This window comes from Puma concolor, chromosome A1 (genome assembly GCF_028749965.1).
Source record: "Puma concolor isolate L17-30 chromosome A1, mPumCon1.1.hap2, whole genome shotgun sequence".
Taxonomy (NCBI): Eukaryota; Metazoa; Chordata; class Mammalia; order Carnivora; family Felidae; genus Puma; species Puma concolor.
In genome coordinates this window covers 131559926-131587254 of record NC_141667.1, presented here as the reverse complement: position 1 = coordinate 131587254, position 27329 = coordinate 131559926, and the positions used below count along the sequence as shown (strand labels likewise).

The following is a 27329-nucleotide window of genomic DNA, read 5'->3' as shown; positions in this document are numbered from 1 at the left end:
CGAGGCGCCGAGTCTCACTGCCTTCCTAAGCCGAACCACGGCTACCTGGGTTGCAAGACCAAGACTGTTCCTGCAAAGGTCCGGCGCCAACCACCTAGACCCCAGATCTGCGCCCCGTGAGAGCCACAGGTGCGCGCAGCGGCTGGGGCCCGCCCACCCGCCGTCACGCACAGACCCAGTCCCGCCTCTCCGTCTGCGCCGCTAAGCCCAGAGCCCGCCCCAGCCTCGAGCTCTATGTAAAGCAGGTCTCTGCAGGCAGGCCGCTATGGCGTCTGGAGCGCGATAGCCCGTTCAGTCAGAGGGCCGACAAACCGCCCCTCCCTCTCTGGGTCGCGCGGCGAGGGCCTGGCGCGCACGCGCACGCGCACGCTCCACCCCCCGCCCCCGCCCCCGCGCGCTGCCGCGCGCCCCCGCGTCCTTCGACCCCGGGCAACGCGCCGCTGGCCGCCGAAGGCGGCATGCGGGACTACGACGAGGTGACCGCCTTCCTGGGCGAGTGGGGGCCCTTCCAGCGCCTCATCTTCTTCCTGCTCAGCGCCAGCATCATCCCCAACGGCTTCAATGGAATGTCAGTCGTGTTCTTGACGCCGACCCCGGAGCACCGCTGCCGGGTGCCCGACACCGCGAACCTGAGCAGCGCGTGGCGCAACCACAGTATCCCGCTGCGGCTGCAGGACGGTCGCGAGGTGCCTCACAGCTGCCGGCGCTACCGGCTGGCGGCGATCGCCAACTTCTCGGCACTGGGGCTGGAGCCGGGGCGCGACTTGGATCTGGAGCAACTGGAGCAGGAGAGCTGCCTGGATGGCTGGGAGTTTAGCCAGGACATCTACCTGTCCACCATCGTGACTGAGGTGCGTACTAGCCCCGGGGCCGAGGACGTGGGGAGGACCTTCGCACTGCACCCCACAAGGTGTGCACTGGATGCTGTCACTCTCTCTCCCCCAATACACTATCCACCTCAAAGTGGGCATCCTCCAGGCAACGCTTTGAGAAGTGACTTCCAACCAGACCATGCCCCTACCAGCACGAGTGTCCTATTAGCCGCCTGTTAATGGCCACCTTGAAGAGGGTGCCAAGAAGGCCACGGTGGTCCCTAAGATACTCTAAGACCGTGAATAATCAAAGACTTTTTCTAGATGGAGATGGGGGTGTTGAGCAAATTCAGAGCTTGGGCCAAGGGGCTGTCACCGCTTTTTCTCTAGCCTCTTGGCATCTGTTCAGAGAGAAACACTCCTTTCTTAAGAACTTGTAGGGGCGCCTGGGTGGCTCAGTCGGTTGAGCGTCCGACTTCAGCTCAGGTCACGATCTCACGGTCTGTGAGTTGGAGCCCCACGTCGGGCTCTGGGCTGATGGCTCAGAGCCTGGAGCCTGCTTCCGATTCTGTGTCTCCTTCTCTCTCTGCCCCTCCCCCATTCATGCTCTGTCTCTCTCTGTCGCAAAAATAAATAAAAATGTTAAAAAAAAAAAAACTTGTAAAACTAAGGGAAGCATGTGTATAAAATAGTCACGGTGCTCCTTTCTCCAGTTACTCTTTCCTCACCCACCCTCACCCAAAATGTCAGTCTAGTCATACCCTATCAGAGATTGTTTACCTTTTGCTTATGTTTAGTTACCAGAATTATAGGACCCATTCATCTGAACATCGATTCAGGCTGACTTGTTCACCTGGAATGCTTTAGAATATTCAAAGGCCATGTCGTTGGGCAGATTTAAAGCATACAACTTTAGTTCATAGGAAGCATGGGGGGGGGTGCTTCTTATTCCCCAACCCCTTGGATTTTCTTTTTCGGTAGCTTTGTCTCCCCCAGTGACCCTGCAGTCATTAGTACTACATGTATGGCATCACGTTAACGGATGCTTGTAGATGTGCTTTGCATCTTATTCAGACACTGTACTCCCTGGGGTCTCAAGCAGAAATGAACTAGCAGAGCAGTGAAAAGAGTCCTCCATAGGCACCTAGGTGCCCAGGTTCACAAAGTGTCAGGATCAGGGATTCACAGATGAGAGAAAGCTTCCTGACAATGGCATCTCGCTGAATCTGGAATGTTTAGCTCCAGCCTGGAACAGCTGGAAACAACCTGGAAGGAGGGCAGGGTTCACAGGGAGAGTTCTAAAAGGGAGTGTGCACAGGTCCTGATATGGCATCAAACCCTCCTGTAAGCCCACAGGGGTTCTGGAGGCCCCTTTTATGTTGCTTCTGGAGGCTGTCACCCTTCAAGGGAGTCTAATCACTGCCTTGAGCCTTTTGTGTCCGTGGATGTGCACGCTTGTGCTCTGTATGTTTGGATGTTTGATGTCCCCAGCATCTGTGCTTCCTTACTGCCATGTATATGTAATAGGAGTGTGATCTGAGCCCCACTGGGATCTCTCAGCTAGTGATAATCATTCCACTGTCCTGAGGTATTGATACTTGACAAGAGAGGCACTGAATGGAGGTAGCTGACAGTGCTTTGTGACCCAAGAGTCGACAGAGAATCAAAAGTCCTAGTCATTACAAGTCCTCGCTCCTAGCGTCACAAGCAAGTCTGTCACACCCTTGGAAGCCAGTGAGTTGTGAAAGCAGAGGCTGTCCCTCAGGTTGCTTGCTGAGGCCACCAAGGGGAAGCCATACTTCATGACACAGGAGTCCCTGCAAATTCTGCTTCTGGCTGCCCAATGAAAGGGGAAGCAGTGAATTCACGAGAAGCTCATGGCATCTCTTTGGATTTTACCCTGACTTCTAGAGTCCCTTGGCTTACCCTACTCATTTGCTCTTGCTTCACTGCCCCTATCCTGTCTTGGGCTAAGACTGGTGGTGGCACTGATGAGCTCCCAAAGGTCGGCTATAGTGGAAGGGTCCTTGAGCTACATTGCTGCCAATGTCAGTCTTTTCCTTTTTTGTATTTAGCCTATTTATTTAGCTGTCTTGGCAGTTTCATAAGAGCTGCCTGCCCTTTTACCTACATACACATTTTCAGCCTTTGCAAGGAGACAAGGTTAATACATTACTTAGCCCTTTGTTTTGGGATTCTGGAATGTCTGACTCTTAAGCCCAAGGTTGTTTGTTCCTCTTAGGTGAATAGTCACCCCTGGAAGCTATTGCATTAACATTCTGATGGCTCCATTTTTCTAAGACCCATTTTCTTCCAACCTGGACCTGGCCTGCTGATCACTGCAGCCAGTTCCATGTCTGATTAAGTTTCAAGCCTGCCCTCAGCCCCAAATCATACATAGAGGTGTTTATAAGTACATTGGTATTGAATTCCTATTTGTTTTTCAACAGAAGATGAAAACCATAGGTCTCCTGTTTAATTGTTTTTCCTTGTTGAAGTTATCAAGTATGTACATGTAGTACTAAACGTTGTGGTAGATTTACCTCTTTGCATCTCCCTGACATGAGGCTGGATATAGACAGGGTACTGAAGGAAATTTTTGGTGAATGGATTAATGAACAACTTAAGAAATGTTGTCTAAAGTTTGAGAGCTAAAGAAGGAAAGGACAGTTTAATTCATAGAAGGGAAACTTGGAGGTGGTCAGAAAGCATTGACCAAAATATTTTATTTTATTTTATTTTTTTTAATTTTTTTTCAATGTTTTTTTATTTATTTTTGGGACAGAGAGAGACAGAGCATGAACGGGGGAGGGGCAGAGAGAGAGGGAGACACAGAATCGGAAACAGGCTCCAGGCTCCGAGCCATCAGCCCAGAGCCTGACGCGGGGCTCGAACTCACGGACACGCGAGATCGTGACCTGGCTGAAGTCGGACGCTTAACCGACTGCGCCACCCAGGCGCCCCTTGACCAAAATATTTTAAAGAAAATGTAACCTCCCAGCCCACAAACTGTGGCTTGCCCCTAAATGGATCTGCGACAAAGTGTTGGGATTGGCGGAAAGGAGGTGAAAAGGAATGCGATGAAAGGGAATGTTTCGGGAATAGTTTGGTGGTCCCTGTGCTTCTAGACTGGCCTCTTCCCTGCCCCTCAGTCATTCCTGGAGTACTAGAGAATCAGCCACCCCACCTTGCAGTGTTGCTCCAATATCTGAGTGCTTCTTGATTCAGGACTACCCCTCTTTTGAAACCTGGGTGATTTCTCAGGCTGCCTGGCCCACCTGCTTTTTGGTATTTCTCTAGCCCAGCTAGCAGCCAGAAAGATTCTTTGAGAAACTTCTAGCTCTTCTGGCACCCATCAGTTAGGGTGTCTTCAGCTAAGACCTGGGAGTCATGTGTGTTTCCTTGCTTCTGGCCATTCTCTGCTTCTCTGAAGCCTACTGCCCCAGCCCATGGCAATACTTTGACTCACTCCTTATTGTCCTGGAAAGTCTCTTCCTCTGGACTGGCTTTTCTGTCAGTCTTATCTCAGGTACCAAGTCTTGGAAGATAGGACAGCCCTCACTGCTATCTACAAGCCTGCCTGAAGGAAAAACCACATCAACCGGGGAGGCAGGGCTGGGCTGACTCAGTGTGGAAAGACCCGGAGCTTGTGCCTCACTGTTAGGTCTTTGCTGACATGTCTCACTCAAGGGAGTGTGAGTGAGCAGACCCTCAGCCCTGCCTTTGGAGCTCATGGCAACCAGAGAAGTTACTTGTTGGGTACCTGAGGCCCCTGTACACACAGTCTTAGTAGAACCATCTAGACATGAGCGGTCAGATTGAGCCCTGCTCTAGCTGGCTGAGAACCGACACCCTGGGTTTTAAAGTTCTTAGAGCTGACACAGAGAGGGGGTTAAATAGAAAAAAAAAGAAAGAAAAAAAAGAAAAAAAAATTCTAGAGATTGAAGCTCAGGGTTCATCTGGGCCTTGAGCAGCCAAGCCTAAGGTCCAAGCCCAAAAGAGACTGTGGTGTTGCAAGTTAGCAGCCCTTTTATTTATCTATTCCCTCCCTCAACTATGTACCAAATAGCCTCTCCTCTGTAGAGCACTGCCAGGCGTTATAGAGGATATGGCAGCAAATTCTTTGTCTCCTTGCCCAGACAGCCTTGGGGCAAGGATCTGCCATTAACTGCAGCAGGAGGCAGGATGAAATGTGTGTAGGAACACATGGCATTCAGTAACAGGTGGTGCTTACCAGCATAGCGTGTCTGACCATTGATGCGGTCAGGCCAGGTACATCACAGGAAGAATTTCTGCCCTGTGGGCACAGACCCTGTCTTTTTTCCCTTCCAGCCAACTCACAGGTTAGAACATTTAGTCCCAGGGATCTACATCGCATCTCTATTTCCCATAACTGAGAAGCAGCTATAATTATATACTGCATACAAGAGACACAGTTCTCTCTCTTCTTAAAAACATTGACAGCTTTGGGGCGCCTGGGTGGCTCAGTCAGTTGAGCGTCCAACTTTGGCTCAGGTCATGATCTTGCGGTCATGATCTCGCGGTCATGATCTCGCTGTGAGTTCCAGCCCCGCATCTGGCTCTGTGCTGACAGCTCAGAGCCTGGAGCCTGCTTTGGATTCTGTGTCTCCCTCTCTCTCTGCCCCTCCCCCACTCGTGCCCTGTCTCTCTCTGTCAAAAATAAATAAACATTAAAACAAAAAAACATTAACAGCTTTGTTGAGGTGTAAATAACAGAAAATAAATGGCACATAAGTAAAGTGTACGATTTGAAAAGCTTTGAGAGAGAGAGATCCATGAAACCATCACCAGTAGAGAGGCACATTTCTGAACAGGAAGGATGGCAAGTCTGGACCCTTGCCAGAGTGGCTCTTAGATTTTTTCAGGCTGTCTGTTTTCACAGCTCACCCAGCTGAGGGGTCACAATGCTAGACTCATGACCTGAATCTTAAACACACATTTAGTTCTAACACTGAGACTTGCTATCATCAGCCAGTACCAGCCTATCCCACGAACCAAGAGGAAGCATCCATGAGCTAGTCTATAGCTGCTTTAGTCACGGCTGGGGAGCCACGAGCTCAGGATAGGAACACTAGATTCCTCTGCAAACACAAATCTTGATACGTAGCCTGGACTCTAAGGGCTTCTCAGCCCACCTCTGCTAAAGAGGATGCAAGCCAAATCCTGGAGCCCACTGCAATCCTGGTTGCTGACACGTTGGGTTGGCTGGGTAGGATCTAGTCCATGGCTGCCCTTGTGTTCATTTTTTGAGACCTATTATCTTTCCTGACCCTACTCATAGGCTGTCTGTGGCCAGTAGGAAGGGTCAACCCAGGTTTGCTTTTGGAGGCCCAAAACCAGGTCCTGAGGATTGTTAAGAATCTTCAGTGGTGGATAAAGGGCCCAGTTACTCCAAGGAGTTACACACTTGCCCAGAGTAAGGACAGCCTGGACCAAGTGGCGGGATTGAGGCTGCAGGTACTGGAGAGATGCCCTGGGAATCTATCCCAAGATGAGCATGACAGACACCTTGTCTCCTGTAGGGGATAGTCTGACCTGGTTTCAGGTAACAGAATTACCTTCTGTTCTGTGCCTTGTCAGCACAGAATTCCCTATAAGCCTGTATCAGGAGACCTGACATTGTTGGGGGAGGGGTCTACTGCTCCAGAACTCACTATAGAAGCCCCTGTGGATTTCCAGTCTAGCTCAGCTGTATCAGTCCCCACCCCTCATGCGAATCCTGTTGAGAAGCAGCTACTGACTCTTCAGTTTTGCATCTCCCTTGCTACAAAAGTAATGCGTGCTGGCTGGGAATAGAGCCCATCATAGTCAGGAGCTGCGGTGGTAGTCGTAATCTGGCCCCTGAAGCTCTAACACCTAAGAGCCAGAGGCTCGCACCCCATTACCGAGTCCCCCAGCTCTCACTCCCTGGTCACTCCCATCCTGACTGTAGCAGCCGTGTCTCTATGAGGACTGCCCTGGGAGCACTCACCCTCCTAGAAGAGAGATGGTATCTAGATGCTAGCACCACTGAGGCTGCGGGGGTAGGAGGGCTGCCTGAGTATTTGGACCTTGGTGCTCCTCTATTCTTGCCTCCTGCTAATCTGGACTTCCTCTAGATTTGTGTGTGTGTGTGTGTGAGAGAGAGAGAGAGAGAGAGAGCACAAGTAAGCGAGTGGCAGAGAGAGAGAATCCCATGAGGGACAGAGAGAGAGAGAGAGAGAGAGAGAGAGAGAGAGAAGGGGGGCTCAGACTCACAAACCATGAGATCATGACCTGAGCCAAAGTCAGATGCTTAACCAACTGAGCCACTCAGGTGCCCCTAAACTTCTCTAGATTTGAGTTTCAGATTGCTACCTCTTCCTTGCAGTGAGGATCACCACACCATTCTCAGCCCATCCAAGGTGCATGCTTATTCCAGAGTGGAGAGCCAGTTATGTGGCCAAGCGACCCTTATTGTTAGCTGTGGGGGTTCTTCATCGACTGCCTCACACCCCTCTGAGGTGCCCGGAGGCTATGTGCACACATGCCCAGTGGGGCAGGGAAGCAGACTTGTTTTTCCCCCTGTCACTGGCCTGGAAGAAATGCTTTCTTGGAAGCTGCACATCGCCCCACCCCTTTGTTACTGGGGAGCCAGCAGGCTCCATGGAGGGCAGGCCAGCAGCCTGGCACCAGACAGGCAAGGGTCTGCATTCCTGGAGGGCAGCCTTCTTGGTGATTACTGAGCACCATCTTTCTCTGTTCTGGGAAACATTTTTCTGGGAACCACTAAGCTTTTTGTTTTGTCCTTTCCTCTCTTTTTTTTGGCTCCTTGTTAGGCTGGGGCAACCCACCATATGAATGTTCAGCTGCTTCCCCATGCCTGCAGATCTCTTTTCATGGTAACTATAGATGGAACTATGCACTGGGAGCTGGGAAACTCAAGTGGAGCAGCCTGTTCGGTACCTCGATCCCTGTTTTACACATGGGGAAATTAAGGCACAATGAGGGAGGAAAATCTTACCTGACATTGGATAACCACTTAACAGTAGAGCAGAAGCTAAACCCAGTTTCTTGATTCCCAGCTCAGAGCTCTTGGCTGTAATTTGGCCTAGTGTTTTTAGCACAGCATTAAGGATCCCAGGGCTCACTGGCCCAGAGTGGGGACCTGGGTCCAGCTGCAAGAACAGATCCACATGATGCATTCCGGGCCCTCTGGCCTCAGTCCTTTCCTGGATGCCTTGACTCTTAGAGCCCCAGAGTCCCACTCTAGACCCATTCCTGTGCCATTCATCCTAATGGCCTCAACCCCACTGAAAGAGTACCCTGCCCCATCCACAGATTCTTAGAAGTGACCATGAAAGGCCACAGTATTTGCTCCCTACCTGTCCCCCCCTCCTCAGATTGGTAGCAAAACAATGGAGCTGAAAGCCATGAAAAACAGGATGGGAGGGGCCCACTCTCCCTGTGAGGGGCAACCTCCTCTCTGCTTCGCTGCCCACATGAGCTTTTGCCTGCCTGAATGAGGTCATGCACCGGTGCAGTAATGTAAACAGAACCTGCAGGGATGCAGGATATTCTCATTTAATTTAACAAGAAGTCTTAAATTTAAAACATTTAACAAAAGAAGTGAGTGATATGTCCCTTTGCTCCCTTACAGTGGAACCTGGTGTGTGAGGACGACTGGAAGGCCCCACTCACGGTCTCCTTGTTTTTCGTGGGTGTGCTGGTGGGCTCCTTCATTTCGGGGCAGCTCTCAGACAGGTAAGGTGGGTGTCTGTCTCCTGCAGCTGCAGGGGACCATGGGACTGAGCAAGGAGCACGTACGTGCCTGGCGCTTGACTTCAGATGATAGTCTCTCAGCCCAGGGCCTTGTGTTTTAAAAGAAGAGGAAGCTGTGTCTATAGTATATACTCCATACCAGGTAAAGAGACCTAACAACTTCCTCTCTAATTCTTGCTTAGCAGAATAATCTGAGCGAATTATATCCATGATCCCACTGAACCAGAAATATGCCATAATTCACTTCTTGTACCAGCCTAGTTGGCTTTCCCTAGGTGACTCTTTCGTGTCCCTGAGCTTTGGAGAGGTAGACACCACACACATGCAGATGAATTTTTTGTAGATCTTAAGGCCTACAATGAATGACCACCTCTGTATTTTCCAAACCATCATTCTCTCTGCATGGTGAGAGATCTCACTAGCTGGTAGTGGCATAACAGGCAGAACTCTTGGGTTCATGGGGATGGTGCCTCTTAGCTAAGAGACCTTTGGTTATGTTACCTACTTCACAACAAGCAGAAAATGTGCTATTTTGGCCCATAAGCAGCTTATTTGTGTAATTCCAAGGTTTTTAACTCAAGTTCCATTCATGGCTTAGGGAGTTCACCTACTCTTGAAATTATGTGCAAAATTTTAGAGATTGTATATGAGCATTTTTTTTCTGGAGGAAGGTCCATAGTTTCCATGAAGTCCTCAGAGGGATCCATTATACCCTGTCTTTTTACTCTAGGGCTCCAAGGTCTGTTGGAGAAGTCCACAGTGAGAAGAATAGCCTTCACCCAAGGTCCTTGGCTGTACTGGATCACCCAGTGGAGTCCCAGCATTCTCCTAGCTGGTTGGGGTTTAATAGAGAAGTTCAGGATGAGAATGTCATCCTACCTTAGGAACAAAGTCAGGGGTGTCTGGGTGGCTCAGTCAGTTAAGTGTCCCACTTCGGCTTAGGTCATGATCTCATGTTTTGTGTGTTCGAGCCCCATGTTGGGCTCTGTGCGGACAGCTCCTAGCCTGGAGCCTGCTTTGGATTCTATGCCTCCCCCTCTCTCTGCCCCTCCCCTGCTCATGCTCTGTCTCTTTCTGTCTCAAAAATAAATTAAAAAAAATTTTTTTTAAAGAACAAAGTCATATTGTCCCATAGCACAAACTCAGGGTGGTGTTCTGGCATGTTTAGATTATTGTTTTTACCTGAGAATCCTTTCTTCATGAGAAATAAATGCATTTCTCACTAGATTTGTGTTTTCCAAGTGTCATCTAGCCATTAAAAAAGGGTCGGAGTGCCTGGGTGGCTTAGTTGGTTGAGTGTCCAACCCTTGGTTTCGTCTCAGGTCATAATCTCACGGTTTGTGAGTTTGAGCCCCACATCCGGTTCCGTGCTGACAGTGCAGATTCCCTCCTTCTCTTTCTCTCTCTTTCTCTCTGCCCTTCTCTCTCTCATGCTCTTTGTCTCTGTCTCAAAAATAAATAAATAAAGTTAAAAAAAAAATCAGAAAAGGATCAAATTCCCGCAGTTACCAGTGAGCATTAAAGAGTCAGGTGGGCCATGACCACTGATTGACAATTCTAGACGAGCCTGAGACACTTGCTCTTTTGGAGGAAAGACCTTGCTTCCCTAGATCTTTAATCTAGCAGTAAGCATCAGTTGATTACTTATATTTATCTAACAAATACATGGCACCTAAGATGTACTAGACATTCTCATAAGCACTGTACAAATTTAAAAGAAAGAACAAATAATTTCATCATAACCCTATGAAGTAGGAAATATTCTTACTCTTATTTTTACAGACAGGGAAAATGAAACCCACAGGAGTTAAATAGCTTGTACGGTCACAAAGCCAGCAAGTGGCAGAGCTAGGATTTGGGCCCAAAGAGCCTTGATGCTCTGTTTTGTGTGGACTACTGTTCTCGGGCCTTGCTCTTCCAGAATTTGCCTTCTATCAAGGCAGAATGTATTAAACAACTAATTGAGGCATGTACTTGTCCTTTGTGGTGTAAGTGATACAGAGAAGTAGTACAGGAAGCTAAGAGAGAGTCTGACAGAGGAGGCCAGGAGAAGCTACCCCGACGAGATAACAATGTGCTGGGAGTTGAAAGAGGAGTAGAAACTGGCCAGCGATAAAGGGGTGCAGAGAGGAAGGAGCATTCTGGGCAAAGAGAGCTGTACTTAAGCCTAGACTCCAGAAGAGACGGCACACTTTAGAACCTGGAAAAAAGTCCTCTTTGGTGGATGTGTGGAGAGTGGTATGAAGAGGAAGCGTGACACATGGAGGCCCAAGCAGAAGAGCAGGCCAAGCGTAGCTGATGGATAGGAATTTGGGCTTTAGTCACAGAGTAGTGGGGAGCTGAGAGTTTTGTAAAAACAGGAGTGTGGTATAATCAGATTTGTATTTTTTTTTTAACGATTATCTGATAATTTTGCAGAGAAAGGACTGAAAGGGAGAAAGAGGGGTTGTGGAGAGACCACATACGAGGCTGTCACAGTATTTATGTGGGAAATGATGGCTTGGACCAGGCTGACAGTGGTAGAAATGGAGAAGAGAGGTAGGAGGTCCAACCAACAGCCCTTGGCTGTGTGTTGGATGCAGGAGAAGAAGGAAGATTTGGGGCCTGTACAACAGAGCCCTTCTCTGAGACAAAGGACTCTGGAAGAGGACCATGTCTTTAGGAGAAGAATGGAGCTCAGTTTGAGTGTTCTGAATCTGGTGTGACTGGGAGAGGCCTGAGTGGATGAAATGAACCTGCAGTTGGATGTACAGCTATGGTGCTCCATGAGAGGTTTGAGCCGGAGAAACACATTTGGGAATCATCAGCTCCGTAGAACCCTTGGCAAAGCCCCCGAGTGTGGAGGAGATTGCCTGGGAAGGGTGTAGAGTGAGAACAGGGGCTGCCCAGGACTGCTCTTTGAGACCTTCCAAATGGGCTGGTCGGTAGGAAATCTCCTCTCACAGGGTTGAGTGGCAGCTAAGACTCAGAGGAATTTCCTTGATGTAAAAATCAAGGAGGAAGTACCCCAAGTTCAAAGTTGAAACTCACTGCATTTTTCTGGGTCAACTATGTCATGGGTTAAGTAGATCTTTGTGGGCTAGCCTGAGAAACTGATTACCAGGAACACCATGAATGCCTGAGGAAAGTGTTCAAGTTCCACAGATGTGATCCCAAGCAAACAGTAGAAGGAAAATTAATGAGTACATTGAGGACTACCTTAGCCTTCTAAAGGGCAAGTGCAGTATTTTAAAAACGTAAAAAACGTGAGCAGACTTCTTTTAAGTAGGGTCATCTATGTCAAGTAAATGAAGCAGCTAAAAGTGTAGCTGTTGTAGGTGCAGCCCTGCCTTCAGCTCCTAGCATCACCTCTCAAGTTTGTCTGCACCCCTATGGGAGGCACCAGGCTCGCCGGGATGGACAGTTTCTGATCTCATTACTTCTAAGTAAGCTGGCTCAAAAAATGACCTCATGCCAAAGAAATGACCTCAGAGCAGTAGATTCATGCCCTCAACTTGTCTAGAGTATCAACAGTAACTTTTTGTATAGGGCAAAGATTTAGTCTCCTTTCTAGAATGTTAATAAGCCTGAAATTCAAGAGCAGTTAAAATAATCCTGGGTTAGGGGTGCCTGGGTGGCGCAGTCGGTTGAGCGTCCGACTTCAGCCAGGTCACGATCTCGCGGTCCGTGAGTTCGAGCCCCGCGTCAGGCTCTGGGCTGATGGCTCAGAGCCTGGAGCCTGTTTCCGATTCTGTGTCTCCCTCTCTCTCTGCCCTTCCCCCATTCATGCTCTGTCTCTCTCTGTCCCAAAAATAAATAAACGTTGAATAATCCTGGGTTGTCGCAGCATTTTACCTGAAGATACCGAGTTACCTTCTTGTGTGTGAATTACAAGAGGGCATAGCCCTAGAAAGAAGTAGTCAGATATTTCCTGGTTTTCTAACATATGTGTGGTTGACATTTTGTTGACAGACTTTAACAGCGAGCATTTCTGATCCCAGCCCCGGACTGCCAAAAACTGGTGCTATGTAAGGATTCCCTGGGTCTTTCTCTTCCCTACCATCCCAGGGAACCCATGGGAAGGGAAGGCATGGGTAAAGGTTATCCCTGTCTCCTTATAGGAAGGGGCCGTCCCTAGGTTTGTGTGTAGGGTACTCTTGTTATGGAACAATGCAGGGGGAGATGGTCTCCTTCTAGACCAGGGTTTCTCAACCTTGGCACTATTGATATTTTGAGCCAGAAAATTCTGTATTGTGGGAGACTATCCTGGGCATTTTAGGATGTTTAGAACATCTCTGGCCTCTACCTACTGGATGCCATTAGCACCAAAAACAAAGATTAAACCTGTTTCATTGGAGACAAGCACCAAACTCTTTAACATGGCACCAAGGCCTTGTGCGGTTTGGTTCCCCCACACACACACTGACCCTGGCAGCCTTCTGTTGAACAGCTGACGCCACTCAGGCTGGCTGCTGGCTGCGCATGTCCTCCTGTCTCCTCCAGCTGCACTTGTGTATGCTCTTCTCTGTGTTCCCCAATCACCCCGACCTTCCTCAACCATGAAGGCCAACTCCTGCTTCCTTGTGCCTTTTCTCCATTGCACTATCAGAAATTGGCAATTAAGAGGTGTTATCATCTGATTAATGTTGGTCTCCTCCACTATACTGTGAATGCTTGGTCCCTTTTGCCTACTTCCCTTTGTCAGTAATAATTTCTTTTTCGGGCCTCATCAGCTCCCCATCATCGGGGATCCCTTCCCTGAATGCCCACATCCCCAACCCCTAGTCCCAGGCCAGAGTAGTTTCTTTTGTTGTATCCCTTGTGAACCTGAGTGGTGATCATTCAGTGCGCTTGTGTCCATGTGTAATTGTACTTTCAGTAGTGTGGTTGTTTGATTAGAATGTGATTACTGTCTGTCCCACCAACTGTAGACTGTAAGTCCCTTGAGGGTAGAAACAACAATTTTTTTTTTTTTTTTTTTGTATAATCCAGAAGTATCCTAGTGCCTAGTATATAATTGAGGTTCAAGTAAACATTCATTGAATGAAAATGGGTATCAGCCAGCCCTGGCCAGACTCCAGCTGAACCTGCTAGGTTGGTTGAAATACGTTGACTTGTTCTTCTCTGACTGTGATACTATCTTTAAAACAGAACAACCCCCCCAAAAAACCAACAGTTAAAAAATTTTTTTTAAATGAACATAGAGAAAGCCACACAGAACAAGTGTGTGGTGGATTGATGACTTATTCCAGGGAAATAACCTTGTAACTACCACTGAGTCAAGAAATAGAACCTTGCTGGCCACCCAGGAGCCCCCATGCACATGTCCCGTCTCAAGTACAACAGCCTCTCTCCACCATAGGTAACCACCAGGCTCACTTAAAAAAATTTTTTAACATTTATTTATTTTTGAGAGACAGAGCATGAGTGGGGGAGGAGCAGAGAGAGAGGCAGACACAGAACCTGAAGCAGGCTCCAGGTTCTGAGCTGTCAGCACAGAGCCCAATGCAGGGCTCAAACTCACAAACCGTGAGATCATGACCTGAGCCGAAGTCAGATGCTTAACCGACTGAGCCACCCACGTGCCCCTCAGCCTGACTTTTATACTAATTACTTCCTTGTGGGTTTTTTGTAGTTTTATCCTCCCGATGTGCATCCTTAAACACAAGTCTAGTCTTGGCCACTTAAAAAGTTTTTGATATGTCTTTTAGTCTACTTTGATTAAGGGATTCTGCCTCCATCCTTTTCTTTACCATATATTTTATCTCTTGCACTCTGGATTGTTCCTCTGTAGAATTTTCTCATCTGGATTTTGCTGATTGCATACTCAGGGTGCACTTCAGCATATTCCTCTTTTCTCTGTGTCTCTTGCATATTGGTAGTTGGATATAGAGACTTGATCAGATTCAGGTTCATACTCATTAGTGAGACTAGAAATCATGCATGCAGTATTCAGTTATCTTTTCATAAAAAGACCGTTAGCAGTCACTGAAACATAATTCCCAAATCTGTCCATTTGTTAAAGATTATAATATGGTGATATTCTAATTTTATCACTTCTTTTTCATTTAATAGTTGGAATACTTTCATAAAATGATATTTCCCCTCACCTATTATTGGTTCCTATTGACATTCTTTGGATATGTGACAATTGTTTCTTTTCCTTTATTTACCAGTCTTCATTTAAAATGACTTGTTTCTCCATCATCCTCCAAAGTAAACCAGTTCTCTCGTAAAAAGCTACATTCTGAATGTATGGGTGTAAGCATAATGAATACATTTCAATCCCTTGCAATCATTATCATATTTCTGGCACTACCTTGGGGGCAGTCCTGGTGCCTGGGCTGAACATTGGTCCTGGGGAGTGGGGAGGGCAAGTAACAGCACAGGGACTGGAGACCAGGACTGTCCTTGTACTGCACCCTGGCAGCACTGTCCACAGCCCCTCCCTGGAGAGCTCTGGGGGAAGCCCATCTTGGTGGAGCCCATTTCTGCCACCTCCTCCCAGCTGGATCTCTGTCACTCTCTTCCCAGGTTTGGTCGGAAGAACGTGCTGTTTGTGACCATGGGCATGCAGACAGGCTTCAGCTTCCTACAGATCTTCTCGAAGAACTTTGAGATGTTTGCTGTACTGTTTGTCCTTGTGGGCATGGGCCAGATCTCCAACTATGTGGCAGCATTTGTCCTGGGTATGGCCATCAAGTTGGAGTTGAGTACTTGATCCTGTGTTTCACCATCATCCCACCACCACTCTCTGGAGATAGCTATGATGTCCCCCAAGGGGAAGTGGTCTCTAGCAACACCAACCAGCACTGCTTGAAACTAGTTTTGTAGGCAGTGAAATTGAGTCCTCTGAGTGCCCAGCCTTGAGTCACTAGGAACACGGTAGCCTGAAGGCTGAATTCCAGTTCTTTTCTGGTCTCTGAGATGTGGACCTTGGCCCCATTAGTATTCAATAGCCACTTTACTAGAATTCACCCAAGATCATCTGTTAAAAAAAAAAAGAGCCTTCCCAGAGCTAAGGTTGCTAAGGAAAGATGGAGACATGATGTGAGGAGCAAGGGCCATGAATGGTAGGCTTGCCAAGGAAGAAAACTGCCTCTTCTGTAAAGCATTGTGTCCAGGGAAACTGACTGGAAAGAATGAATTGATATGAATGGACTTTAGTCTCGTGATGTTTAGGGTTTTAATTCCAAGAACACACTGCAGTACTTTGGCCTGTTCTCACTGAAAGTCCCACTCTCACTATTTGGAGGAATCCAACTCTAGCTTATTGGTCTTTGGGTTCCTTGGGTTGTATGCTGAAAGGATTATTTCTTTCTCTTCACGTCTAATAGAATAATCTTTTCTTAAAAATATTTCCTTTAAGCCCCCATGTGCATCCTTCATAGTGACTTCCCCTTTAATAAATTCTTCCTCACATGAGGATTACATTTTGAGGCCTAACGTGGCATCTTTAGTTTACAGCTTGGGGAAGTGATAAAATTTTCAAGGTAGAACTGTCCTTGAGGAGCCTAAGAGGCCAGCGTGGGGCACCCCCAGTGGGCTCGCAGACTGCACGGGGTTCAGAATCCCACCGTTTCCTAGGGCGTGGCTGCTTCCATTTCTGTTGAAAATTACGTAAGAGAAAATCAAAAAGGAAATTACCTAAATTAAAGTGCTAACATGACTCCTCCCTTGTTTTGAACAGGAACAGAAATCCTTGGCAAGTCGGTTCGTATTATATTCTCCACGTTAGGAGTGTGCATATTTTATGCGTTTGGCTACATGCTGCTGCCACTGTTTGCTTACTTCATCAGAGACTGGCGGATGCTGCTGCTGGCGCTGACGGTGCCGGGGGTGCTGTGTGCCGCGCTCTGGTGGTGAGTGTCGCCTGTGCCCAGGGGTGCCCATCCGCAGGATGTCTTCCACCTGGCCTTCACTAGGGGGCAGCAGCAAGCCACAAATCCCTATTTGGGCTCCCAGAGACAGGGAGTGTAAATTAGTTGTAAGTTGTTTCAGAATGTTTTTTCCCTACCGGAAAAGCCAAAAAGAAAACAAAACAAAATCCCCAGACATCAACAGACTTGTTCTCAGTCCTGTGCTGGGTTTATTGAAGCGCAAGGAGAGGAAGAAGTTGTAGCCGGGAGACGGTGGGGTCTAGTATGACCTTCAGGAAGTTATCAGACTGACAAGAGTGCCTAGGCCCTGGTTCCGGCTGTGTGTTGCCAAGACCTCACACCACAGGCACTGGGAGAAGAGGGAGAGCACTGGAAGTGAGAGTCCCCTGGCTTACACGGAGGAAGCCAGGCTCCATATGGGCTTCCAAGATAGAGGACTTGGACAGGCAAAGAGGAGGCTGTCCATACCAAGAGTGGGAACACAGCAGAGCGGCTGAGGCAGGAATTGCCCCTTGCAGGTGGGGTTGGTGAGATCACTGCTCCCCTTAGAGCAGAGAGCATTACAGAGCATGGGAGAGGACACAGAGCAGAGCATGAGTCCTTCCTGGTCATGACCAAAGGGCAGAGTCCATTTGGTGAGGTAGAAAATAAGATCCATAAAGTCTTAAAGTCCCAGGTGCTTTGATAAACATAGGCAGGGGATCTGACAAGTCATTTGGATGCAGCAGGGGTGGGAAGTAAGGAAAAACTACAGGCTAAGAGGCCAGTGCAGAAGCTTCTGTGGATGCTGGGGACAAGTAGGAAAGTACAACAGGGCAAGAGTCTGGGCTGGGCCAGGCCCAGGACAGAAGCCAGGCTTCAGGAACTTATCTTGTGCCTTTCTCCTCAGTGTCCAGCAGGTGGCACCACCATTCTTTAGAAATGGAGGTGGCCAGCCTAAGAAGGAATCTCGTCCCGGTGCGCAGGACCCTCCAAATTTTGTGCACTCTTGAGGGTACTCAAAAGCTCACACTTCAGGTCATTAGTGGGTATAGTGTCAACCATCTCTTTGCTTCTGGCTTGGAAACACCAGACATCCCCCAAACGTAGACTCTAAAACCCCATTTCCCACTTCCATTTATGCTGCACCTGGTCTGTTGGGCAGGACTGTCCCAGTGAGATTATTGCTTATACATCCAGGTTCATCCCAGAGTCCCCCCGATGGCTCATCTCTCAGGGACGATTTGAAGAGGCAGAGGTCATCATCCGCAGGGCTGCCAAAATCAATGGAATTGTTGCACCCTCAACTATCTTTGACTCAAGTGAGGTAAGCGCCATGAGGGAGCTGGGCAGAGGGTGTCCGTGACCATGATTTTAGGCCAGCACCACGCAGGAGCCCAGCCCTCCCTCTGCCCAAGCCCCAGCTGCCCTGCAGCAGGTCCTGTTCAAATTCACATGTTGAGGAGAAGGTACCAGTTGTCCAAATCTCTTCACCTTCACCTTTGGTTGTCATACTTATGTAATTCTCTTCTAGGCAATCGTATAGTTAAACCATTAATTTGAATAATAAACACTCTGAGTAATAGGACTTGCATGAAGTTGGCATCATGGGAAATTATTGTTTCTCATGTCTTAGGTAGTTTCTCATCTTAAAAAAAATAGTACATAAAATATGGAGCAAAAGTAGGTTTGGAGTTAGAAATGTCCAGTGTCCTTCCACCCACCAGTCATTCGTGTTGCATATCATCTTGGAGCCAGCTCCTTTTTGATATCTGCCTCTTCCGCCTATGCCCCCCCTCTCTGCAAACCCTATTCTCATGTGCCATGGGTAATTTCCTGGCTCTGCCTTATTCCTGGGTCTTGATTCTCCCTCCTGTTCCCTCTCCTTCCACCATCTAGAGCAGGCAGTTTTCCTTAGTCTCATGACTACCAACAAGAGGTTAGAAGTTGTAATTGCTGGCTGATGGGGTCCTGGAATGTGTCTCTGATCTGATGGGAAGACAAGGTTGTGAGAACAGCCACTAGCAGTCATGCTGAAGTGTGTGCAGAAGGAACGTGAGAAACACTCAGGACTCAGGTGCAGACCAGGGTTTAGGAAAGGGAGACCAGTTATTACAGTCATCAGAGAAGCTGCTGGCCACCAACAGCCCTGCCTGCCTCACAGTTAAGTGCTGGCCCAGCAACAGCTCCCACCCAGCACGTACTGGAAGGGCCTCTGACACACAGATGGCAGGGCGGGAGTAGATGGCAGGGAGGGCTTTTAAGTGTGGTAGCTTTGGTGGCTTTTCAGTGAGGGGTCAGTCTGGGTGAACCCATAAGCCCCACTGGCATCTTTGAGGAAATGAGGCTATTTCAGGGGCTCCATTAAAGTCAAAATTTGACCTTTGGTTGAACTGCTAACTTGAGAAAAACAAACTCCAAAGCTGGGTTTGCTTAAGAAAGCAACATCAGTGTGTTTAGACGTGTGGTTTATTAATGTCCTTGGCTGTGCCAAATTTCATAGGAAGTTACTCTGGGTGAAGCTGAGGTCAATTTTCCTGTTTTTCTATCTGAAATTTTTTTCCTTGGAAGTAACCCAATAACTACATGGTATGAGGACTCAAAACATTAATTCTTTAAAAATATCAAATCAATAAAGTGCACAGCCAGTTTCTCTCTCTGACCCAGAGGGCAGGGAGCCAGCCTCAGGAAGGAATGCTCGGGAGGCCTCCCTGGAATGTGGCCACTGATGGTGGCTGGGGGTGGGGCAGAGAAGGAGCTGTCAGCCTGGGCCTCTGCCTTGGCTGCATCCCCTGAGGGACGGGTCACCTACTTTTCCTTATTCTTGCTCACTAATGTGTCATCGACAAGGCCTGGGGATGCCTTCTGCAGCAGCGTAAGATACACTCAGCACACTTTTTCTTTTCAAGAAAGAAACATAAAACACTCACCAACTTGGAGACGCAGAAAGCTAAGATGATAGGGTTCAGGCGTGTTATTGAATCTCTGAGTCTCCAGCCTCTCCATCCCATACCCTTGTCATATCATTCCTGCAGCTACAAGACCTGAGTTCCAAGAAACAACAGTCCCACAGCATTCTGGATCTGCTTCAAACCCGGAATATCCGAATGGTCACTGTCATGTCCATAATTCTGTGGTGCGTAAGTGAGACCTACCTGAGGCTTCCTGACAAAGCTTCTGGCAGTGGCTGTCAGGCCTCTCATTTGCAAATGTGTGTCTCAGACCAAATTGAAAGCCTGTGTCATCAGAAAGTGTAAGGGATCTGCCTTGCAGTGAAAGAAGTGGGCATGTCACAATTTTTAGCTTGATGGAATCTCAGAAAAGGAGAATGAAATCTGTTGTGGGGGCTTTTGGGGAAGCTGTGGGGTCTTTGGGGAAACCCTCCAGGTCCTGAGGCAGATCCTTGATCACTGTGGGCCCTAGTTTGTTTCTGTCCCCTGCACCTCAGACAGTGACTGACGAGGACAGGGGAGGCCTTTAAGAAGGAGCTAAGTGAAAACGTTATGTCCTTCCCTTTACAGAGACTGCTAAGTACTGTCTGGGAATGTGGAAGCAGAACATCCTCCCTTTGGGATGTTCACAGATTGTCCTGAAGGCAGGGCCCATAGCCAAGATGTCCTCAGGCTCCTTTTAATGAGGCATTTCACCAAGTGTGTCAGGAGGTCATTTGTGAGTTACCAGAGCAGGGGGCACAGCCTAGTGCCTTGGTAGCATTGGCTCAGTGGCCAGACCCTTGGGATTGTAGAATACCTGAGCTTGCTGGGTGAGAACAGCAGGCTTCATCTCAGTGTCCTTTGTTACTGGAGCTGTCAGTTTTGAGGCAGCCAGCTATTTTGCTCCTTGGAGGATACTGTGAGTCACTCACTTCCAAGGAATTGCCTAGGACCCCTCAGGGCAGTGCACCACACCTGTGTTGGCCTCAGACAGGACCAGTGTTCATCCTGCACCACAGACTTGCCAGCCTATGATGAGTCACCTATTCTGTGGTTCACCCAGGTGCTCTTCCACCTCTGGATTTCCCAGGGACTCCTGGACACTTCCTTTTTCCTGATTGTCCCAGCTGTGGTTTCAACATGCAGATGAGTCGAAACATCCTAATGCCTAAAGGTCTGGTTTGCCAGAGTGTTGGTCATCAGCAGAGAGAATGCCTACCAGGGATAGGGTCCAGGCCTGGGACATTGGGAAGCTTGTAGATGAGAGATGATGTGGCCCTGCCATCAGGAGCTCCTCCCCTTGTCCACAAGTACAGTGGGGCTGCGGTCAGCCACTTCTGTCCATCCTCCTCTGGGCTGAGAGCCACAGATGGCGGGTCTGCTAGGAGGTCTTTCTCCAAATGTTTGACCTAATGATTGTTTTATCTTATCCCTCCAGTCCTGTCACACCTTACTTGACACATGCCTCTTTTCTCATTCTCTCCCTCCTTCTGCACTTGCTGGATTTAGGGGCGGGGGGGTCACAGGGTAGGGAAGTAGCTTTTGTGAGTACTTTGGCTTAGGGTTTTTAAAGCTGAGAAGCACGTTGGAGGTGGTTCTACCTGAATCATATAAGCCTTTTTGCTGGGACTCTTTCTATTTGGAATGCTCTGAAATTGGTGTGGTCCAGGGTTAACATGGGGTTAGGAGGAAATTATCTTTTGTTCTAAGAAGTAAGGCTCAGGGTTAAACCCGCTGTCCTCCTGGCGAGGATAGTTTTAAATTTCCTGCGCTAATTGTACTTTAAAAGTTGTTGAGGTTGGGAGGCACGTGGATGCTATTTCTCCAGCTTTCTCCCGCACTCTTTTCCAGGATGACCATCTCAGTGGGCTATTTTGGGCTATCCCTTGACACTCCTAACTTGCATGGGGATGTCTATGTGAACTGCTTCCTGTCGGCAGTGGTTGAAGTCCCGGCATACGTGCTGGCCTGGCTGCTGCTACAGCACCTGCCCCGGCGCTACTCCATGGCCACCGCCCTCTTCCTGGGCGGTAGCGTCCTCCTCTTCGTGCAGCTGGTGCCTCCAGGTAGGGGCCACATGCATCTGTGGTCTGGAGTTTTTGCTGACTCACTCATTCTCTACCAGGCTGTGTCCCCCCATTAATGAAGAAAATGAAATCACGCAGAAACAGCTTACTTGCATATCTGTATCCTCCATCAAAAAAATCAAGAGAAAGTGTCTCCTGGGACCAGACACTCATCATGGCTTGGGCTTTGGGGGAGTGGTGAGAGCTGGTGGTGAGCATTAACTCTCCCAAGTTAAGGTGTGCATATGTGTCCTCTGCAGAGTAAGGGGGAAGAAAGAGCCAACCCCATTACTCTTGAACCTGGGCCTACGTTAGTCATGTATTTATTCTTTTTTTTTTTTTTTTTTTTTTAATTTTTTTTTCAACGTTTATTTATTTTTGGGATAGAGAGAGACAGAGCATGAACGGGGGAGGGGCAGAGAGAGAGGGAGACACAGAATGGGAAACAGGCTCCAGGCTCTGAGCCATCAGCCCAGAGCCTGACGCGGGGCTCAAACTCACGGACCGCGAGATCGTGACCTGGCTGAAGTCGGACGCCCAACCGACTGCGCCACCCAGGCGCCCCAGTCATGTATTTATTCAATAAGTAGCTCCGGAGTGCCTCTGTGGACCAGGTGCTGTGCTTGGGGCTAAAGACGCAGAATTAAACAAGTCAGACAGAACCCCAGGCCCTCCTGGAGTTCGCACACTAGTTGTGAAGACAACAAACCAGTAAATAAAATGGTTAATATGGTGCAGACTGGGTCACCTTTGATAATAACAATAAAGGACAGTGGAGAGCTAGTTTAAATAGAGCAGTCATGGACAGTGTCCCTGAAGAACAGGCATTGGCAAGTGAGCAAGGACGTAGATGGAATGATGGAAAAGACCGTGAGAGGGTCTACACATAGAGCATTTCAGGCTGAAGAAACAGCAGAGGCAGAGACCCTCAGGAGGGAATAACTCTGGCATGTCTGAGGAGAAGGAGGGAGCTGGTAAGAGGTGAAGGGATGGAGAAGGAACGGGCCAGGCACCACATGGGTCTCACAGGCCATTAGCTGGATTTTTTTTTTTGATTTTTTTTTTAATTTTTTTTTTTAACGTTTATTTATTTTTGAGACAGAGAGAGACAGAGCATGAATGGGGGAAGGGCAGAGAGAGAGGGAGACACAGAATCGGAAGCAGGCTCCAGGCTCTGAGCCATCAGCCCAGAGCCCAACGCGGGGCTTGAACTCGCGGACCGTGAGATCGTGACCTGAGCTGAAGTCGGACGCTTAACCGACTGAGCCACCCAGGCGCCCCTAGCTGGATTTTTTTTTTTTAGTGTTTATCTTATTTATATTTGAGAGAGAGAAAGTGAGCATGTGTGGGGAAGTGGAAGAGAGAAAGAGAGGGAGAGAGAATCCCAAGCAGGCTACATGCTGTCTGTGCAGAGCCCGATGTGGGGCTCAGACTCACAAACCATAAGATCATGACCTGACCCAAAACCAAGAGTTGGATACTCAACTGACTGAGCCACCCAGGAGCCCCAATTTTTTTTTTTTTTTTTTTTTGAGAGAGAGAGACAGAGAGAGAGGGAGAGAGCATGTGCATGCACGTGAGTGGAGTACGGAAAGAGAGAGCAGCACTCAGCACTGTCAGCACAGAGCCTGATGTGGGGCTTGAACTCACAAACCATGAGATCATGACCTGAGCTGAAGTCAGATGCTTCACCAGCTGAGCCACTCAGGTGCCTCAAGTGGATTTTATTTTTAAAACCATCTTGGTATCCTACTGATGGGATAAGGAGGCAACCTTTTTCCAGAATTCACAGAACAGTGTGTGGACCTTCGTATTCCATCATGGTATCCAGATACATGAATATGGGGGCCTCTGGTGGTTGGTTGTGGGCGCCTGAGCCTGGCAGTGTTCTGCACAGGCATGGCATATATACATAGAGCTCACACCAGAGCTCAGGGTGACCCACAGGCCACTGTGCCTCATTGGTACAGCGAGCAGGATAGATAGGATTATTCCTGGGGATCTGCTGCCCTATGAATTGTCAAGGTCTATGTGAGGGAAAGCATGAAATGAGTTAGAATGGAACCCCATTCATCCACAGGTCATTCATTGATTCCACAGTGCCTGCAGTGTGCAGTTCCGACCCCTCGCCAGGCATGTCTTTAGTGACTTCTGGACTAGAGCAGGTTTACTTGGGCTATTGAGAGGCTCACTTCGGTGGTCTATAGGCTGAGAAGGGCATGTCCTCACACAGCTGTGGGTCCCAGCCTCCTCTCAGGAAGCAACTTGGAGGGATATCTTGGCTACAGCTTCTTATCCCACAGAAGGTCATTAGAGAAACTGTCCCCCATATCCCAGAAAGGAGAAAATATGTTTGCTTCGGGAAAAAAGTTACAAAATGCCTAATAGCAGCATACCGTGGGTTGGTGCCTTCTACTTCCTTCCCTTTGCCTTTCCAGATTTGTATTACTTGGCCACTGTCCTGGTGATGGTGGGCAAGTTTGGAGTCACTGCTGCCTTTTCCATGGTCTACGTGTACACAGCCGAGCTGTATCCCACAGTGGTCAGAAACATGGGTGTGGGGGTCAGCTCCACAGCATCCCGCCTGGGGAGCATCCTGTCCCCCTACTTTGTTTACCTCGGTAAGTCCTGTGGGCTGGGGCATGCAGGAGCCGTGGCGTGGAAGCACTGATTGCCTTTAATGTGAGCTCTGGTGGGTTGTTAACAGCAAAGCAGGCACACACAGCAGATGGGATCCATCCAGTACCAGATCTATGCTTAGAGAGGGCCTGTGTCCAGGCACACTGTAGAGGAGGCACTCACTTGTAAACAGAAAACGACCTACGCACTAGCTAGAAATCAGTGAGATAAGTAGAGTTTTGTTTCTGCTCTGGCTATCCCAGGCCTTCCATCAAAGAATCTAGTTCCCTTGTCCTAAGAAACTGCAGCATGGTATAGGGAGCCCATGTACTTAATTGAAGAAATTTCTTCTTGGAATCAGAGTATAAAAGGAACATGGAGGGAAGGATGCCCATTCAAGACGTCTGATGGATGAACTGAGAATTACCGTAATTTGGAACACTTTGGTTTTACACCATGGTTCTATACTGTGTAAAGATATGCCTTGTGCCATTTTATGTAACAGGGCATAATTTTTCTCTTCTTTGGAATTATTTCCCCATGGCAGCTTCTCCCTCCTGCACACCCCCAGCCTGCACATCTTTGGGGAGGGTTGGTGGCCGCCTTGAAAGTACCCAGAACATGTTGTGAACATGCTACATGAATCTGACAAGCAGAAACACATTATCTGGCCTTAAGGCAAAGTGAGCGGGTTGTGACATATCTAGAGAGGTAGAGGAGTTACTGCTGTACCTGGATGAGAACCTCGAGTTCCATGGAAATGCAGCATTGGGAGATAGGAATAGTGCCCTCCTCCCGGCCCGCACCCCTCCCCTGTACCGTGAGGCACTACAGGACCTCTGGGCACATCTGTGCCAACTCTGGGTTCTGAGACCTGTCCAGGTGCCAGGTTTCAATCTGGTAGCTCAGACTGTGAGAGATGCAGAGGCTGAGAAGGCACGTGGTCCCCTTTAGAGTCCTGGGAGCACAAAGGGAGGAAGGGAGGCCAAGTCTGACTGCATCCCTCGCTTAGAGTTCTGTCTTTGCCATAGGTGCCTACGACCGCTTCCTGCCCTACATTCTCATGGGAAGTCTGACTATCCTGACAGCCATTCTCACCTTGTTCCTCCCAGAGAGCTTTGGCACCCCTCTCCCAGACACCATTGACCAGATGCTGAGGGTCAAAGGGTAAGGTTGTGCTGGGTTGCTGGGTTGCAGTGTTGATGCACTGGGTCCAGGCCTGGCTGAGAGTTCCCTACAAACTCTCCCAGACACCGTGGGCTAGTTTAGCCATCAGAGGGTTAGAAATGGCAAGGTGCTTAGAGACTGTCCTGTCTGGTCTGAGACAGACCACAGTGTCACCATGTGCATCTCCACCACCCCAGAAGCTCTGGGACAGCAAGAGACCGGGAGAAACCTTTTAGAATCTGCTGTAAGATTTTTTTTCCCCCTTAGTGAGATCATCTCAGTTCTGGGTTTTGTTTGACTATTTAGAGACTGGTAGACATTTTTTTAAAGATTCATTGCTAACACTAGTTTTGTTTGTTTTTGTAGGATAAAGTATAGGCAAACTCCAAGCCACACAAGGATGTTAAAAGATGGTGAAGAAAGCTCCAAAGTGCTTAAAAGTACAGCCTTATAACACAGCATCCAGTGGGGGAGAAGGTGAGGAGAGGGACAGGGTCTTGTCAGAAACAGCTTGTGCTGTTGTGCAGACACTGAGCCCTTCAGCAGTGAACATCTCCACCCTTCATGCTCTTGCCTCTGTGTCTGACTTGCTCCTGGCTGGACACCCAGACTCAGAGGTTGCATGTGGCCCTAGGGCATTACCTTCCCTCCAGAGTGACAAATTTAGATACATCTTAACTCCCGGATTTGGTGGATGGTGGACTTGGCACTCCCTAAGAAGTTAACTGTTCGCCAGAACCAATGGGACTTGGAAGAATAAGAGAGGCACCTGCTAAATTTACATCTTAATTTCAGGCCACCTGAAAAGACTCCTGACAAAACTGTAGGTCTAATTATCCCCCCAAATCTTCTCCCCATTTCCCTCTAGTGGTGCACTTTAGAGGAAAACAAATAATTGCACAGAGGGTTTGCTTTCTCACACTTTCTTAGTCTTAAAGGGTATTAAGTGGGATTGTTGCTCCCCCAGACAGGAGAGCACAGATCTGAGGGAACCTAAAGGTAATTAATACAGAGGGAACTGAGCAGATAATGGAAGAAGGGCAAGTGCATTGATTTGTGAGTTCTGGTACCACTCAGTGTGACTACTGGGTTGACTTGTTTACATCTGATCAAAGCCTTGGGCTTGTCCAGGCCCATACAAGGTGCATCATTGAATCTTTTATTCTTGTTTTCCACTGCTGTGTGAATCACATCTCTTAGCTTCTGTGGTTTCTGATGTATGATTGGAAGGAAGTGTATCAGTGAGAAAGAGAGGCAAGCAAACTCATCTCTTTTCTCAAAACTATAATGTAGATTTTGTATATTTGTGTTTTGTTTGTTCATTTGTTTGTTATGTCTTTTTCTGCTTAAGTTATTTGCCCTTCAGAATAGACTTTAGGAAAGGCTTGTTCTTCAGCCTCCTGGTTTGTGTCTTTGTTGTTTTTTTTCCAACCCAGAATCACTCTGGCGATGGCCTGCCATTGCCCTTTGTGCGAAGAAATCAGCCTTAGCCACAAGCACTTCTCTGAGTGCCAAAAATGACGTCACTATAAGAGTTCCTTTTGTGATACCTAATCATGGGAAAAAATTACAAAGAAGAAAGTTAAACTGTGTTCACAGTCTTTCAGAGTTGCTCACTTCAGTCGTGTAACATTGGGAGATATTTTGTGTTCAGTGTAACTGTCTTTTATGATTATGTTACCACGGTACTCCAAAAGCAGATGCTTCACCTGGATAAAAACCATATTTTTGTGAAAGCTACTGAAGTGCCTTGGTAAATGAAGATGTTTTAATAAATAAAATGATTTTTTAAATAACAGCTGCTGCCTACAACCTTTATTTCCACAATTTGGTGAGTCATGCCACACCACCGCCTGACTTTTGTCTGGGTCAGCTTGGGCTCATTGTTGCAGTGATCGGTGATTAGTCTCTCAGGCTAAGATTTAATACCTGTGTGCCAGAAACCTTTACTTTATTAATTGACAGTGGAATGAGCCAGCCTTCTTGCACAAGTGCCTGGGTTCTCCTGAAAGCAGGGCCTGAGACCAGTGCTTCTGTGCAGTTAGGTAGTATATTTGGGAACAAGATTCCAAGGGGGAGGAAACAGGGAAAGAGGGACACCCAATACAAGGATGCACGCTCAGGATGGCCACC

General features: G+C 48.2%; 1 protein-coding gene across 2 annotated transcripts; it reads left to right on the top strand.

The window, feature by feature from the left end:
- The first annotated feature begins 247 nt into the window (after positions 1-247).
- On the top strand, positions 248-26994 carry LOC112860894 (organic cation/carnitine transporter 2). Of its 2 annotated transcripts, XM_025924109.2 has the most exons (10): positions 250-851; positions 8452-8555; positions 15087-15241; positions 16243-16414; positions 17612-17738; positions 19447-19547; positions 21196-21410; positions 23849-24031; positions 25061-25196; positions 25563-26994. In XM_025924109.2, the coding sequence occupies exons 1-10, from the start codon at positions 459-461 to the stop codon at positions 25648-25650; spliced, it is 1674 nt and encodes a 557-aa protein (XP_025779894.1). In that variant the 5' UTR covers positions 250-458; the 3' UTR covers positions 25651-26994. The 2 variants fall into 2 exon arrangements, with proteins under 2 accessions (XP_086560567.1, XP_025779894.1); XM_086704441.1 differs by lacking the exon at positions 15087-15241 and having other exon boundaries at positions 248-851; positions 16352-16414.
- Positions 26995-27329: the final 335 nt, after the last annotated feature.

Bases quoted from the DNA above. Each gene is read 5' to 3' on its own strand.
- LOC112860894 (XM_025924109.2), top strand. From the start codon at position 459: ATGCGGGACTACGACGAGGTGACCGCCTTCCTGGGCGAGTGGGGGCCC. The intron at 8,556-15,086 runs GTAAGGTGGGTG...CTCTCTTCCCAG, and splicing joins TCGGGGCAGCTCTCAGACAG to GTTTGGTCGGAAGAACGTGC. The intron at 21,411-23,848 runs GTAGGGGCCACA...TTGCCTTTCCAG, and splicing joins CGTGCAGCTGGTGCCTCCAG to ATTTGTATTACTTGGCCACT.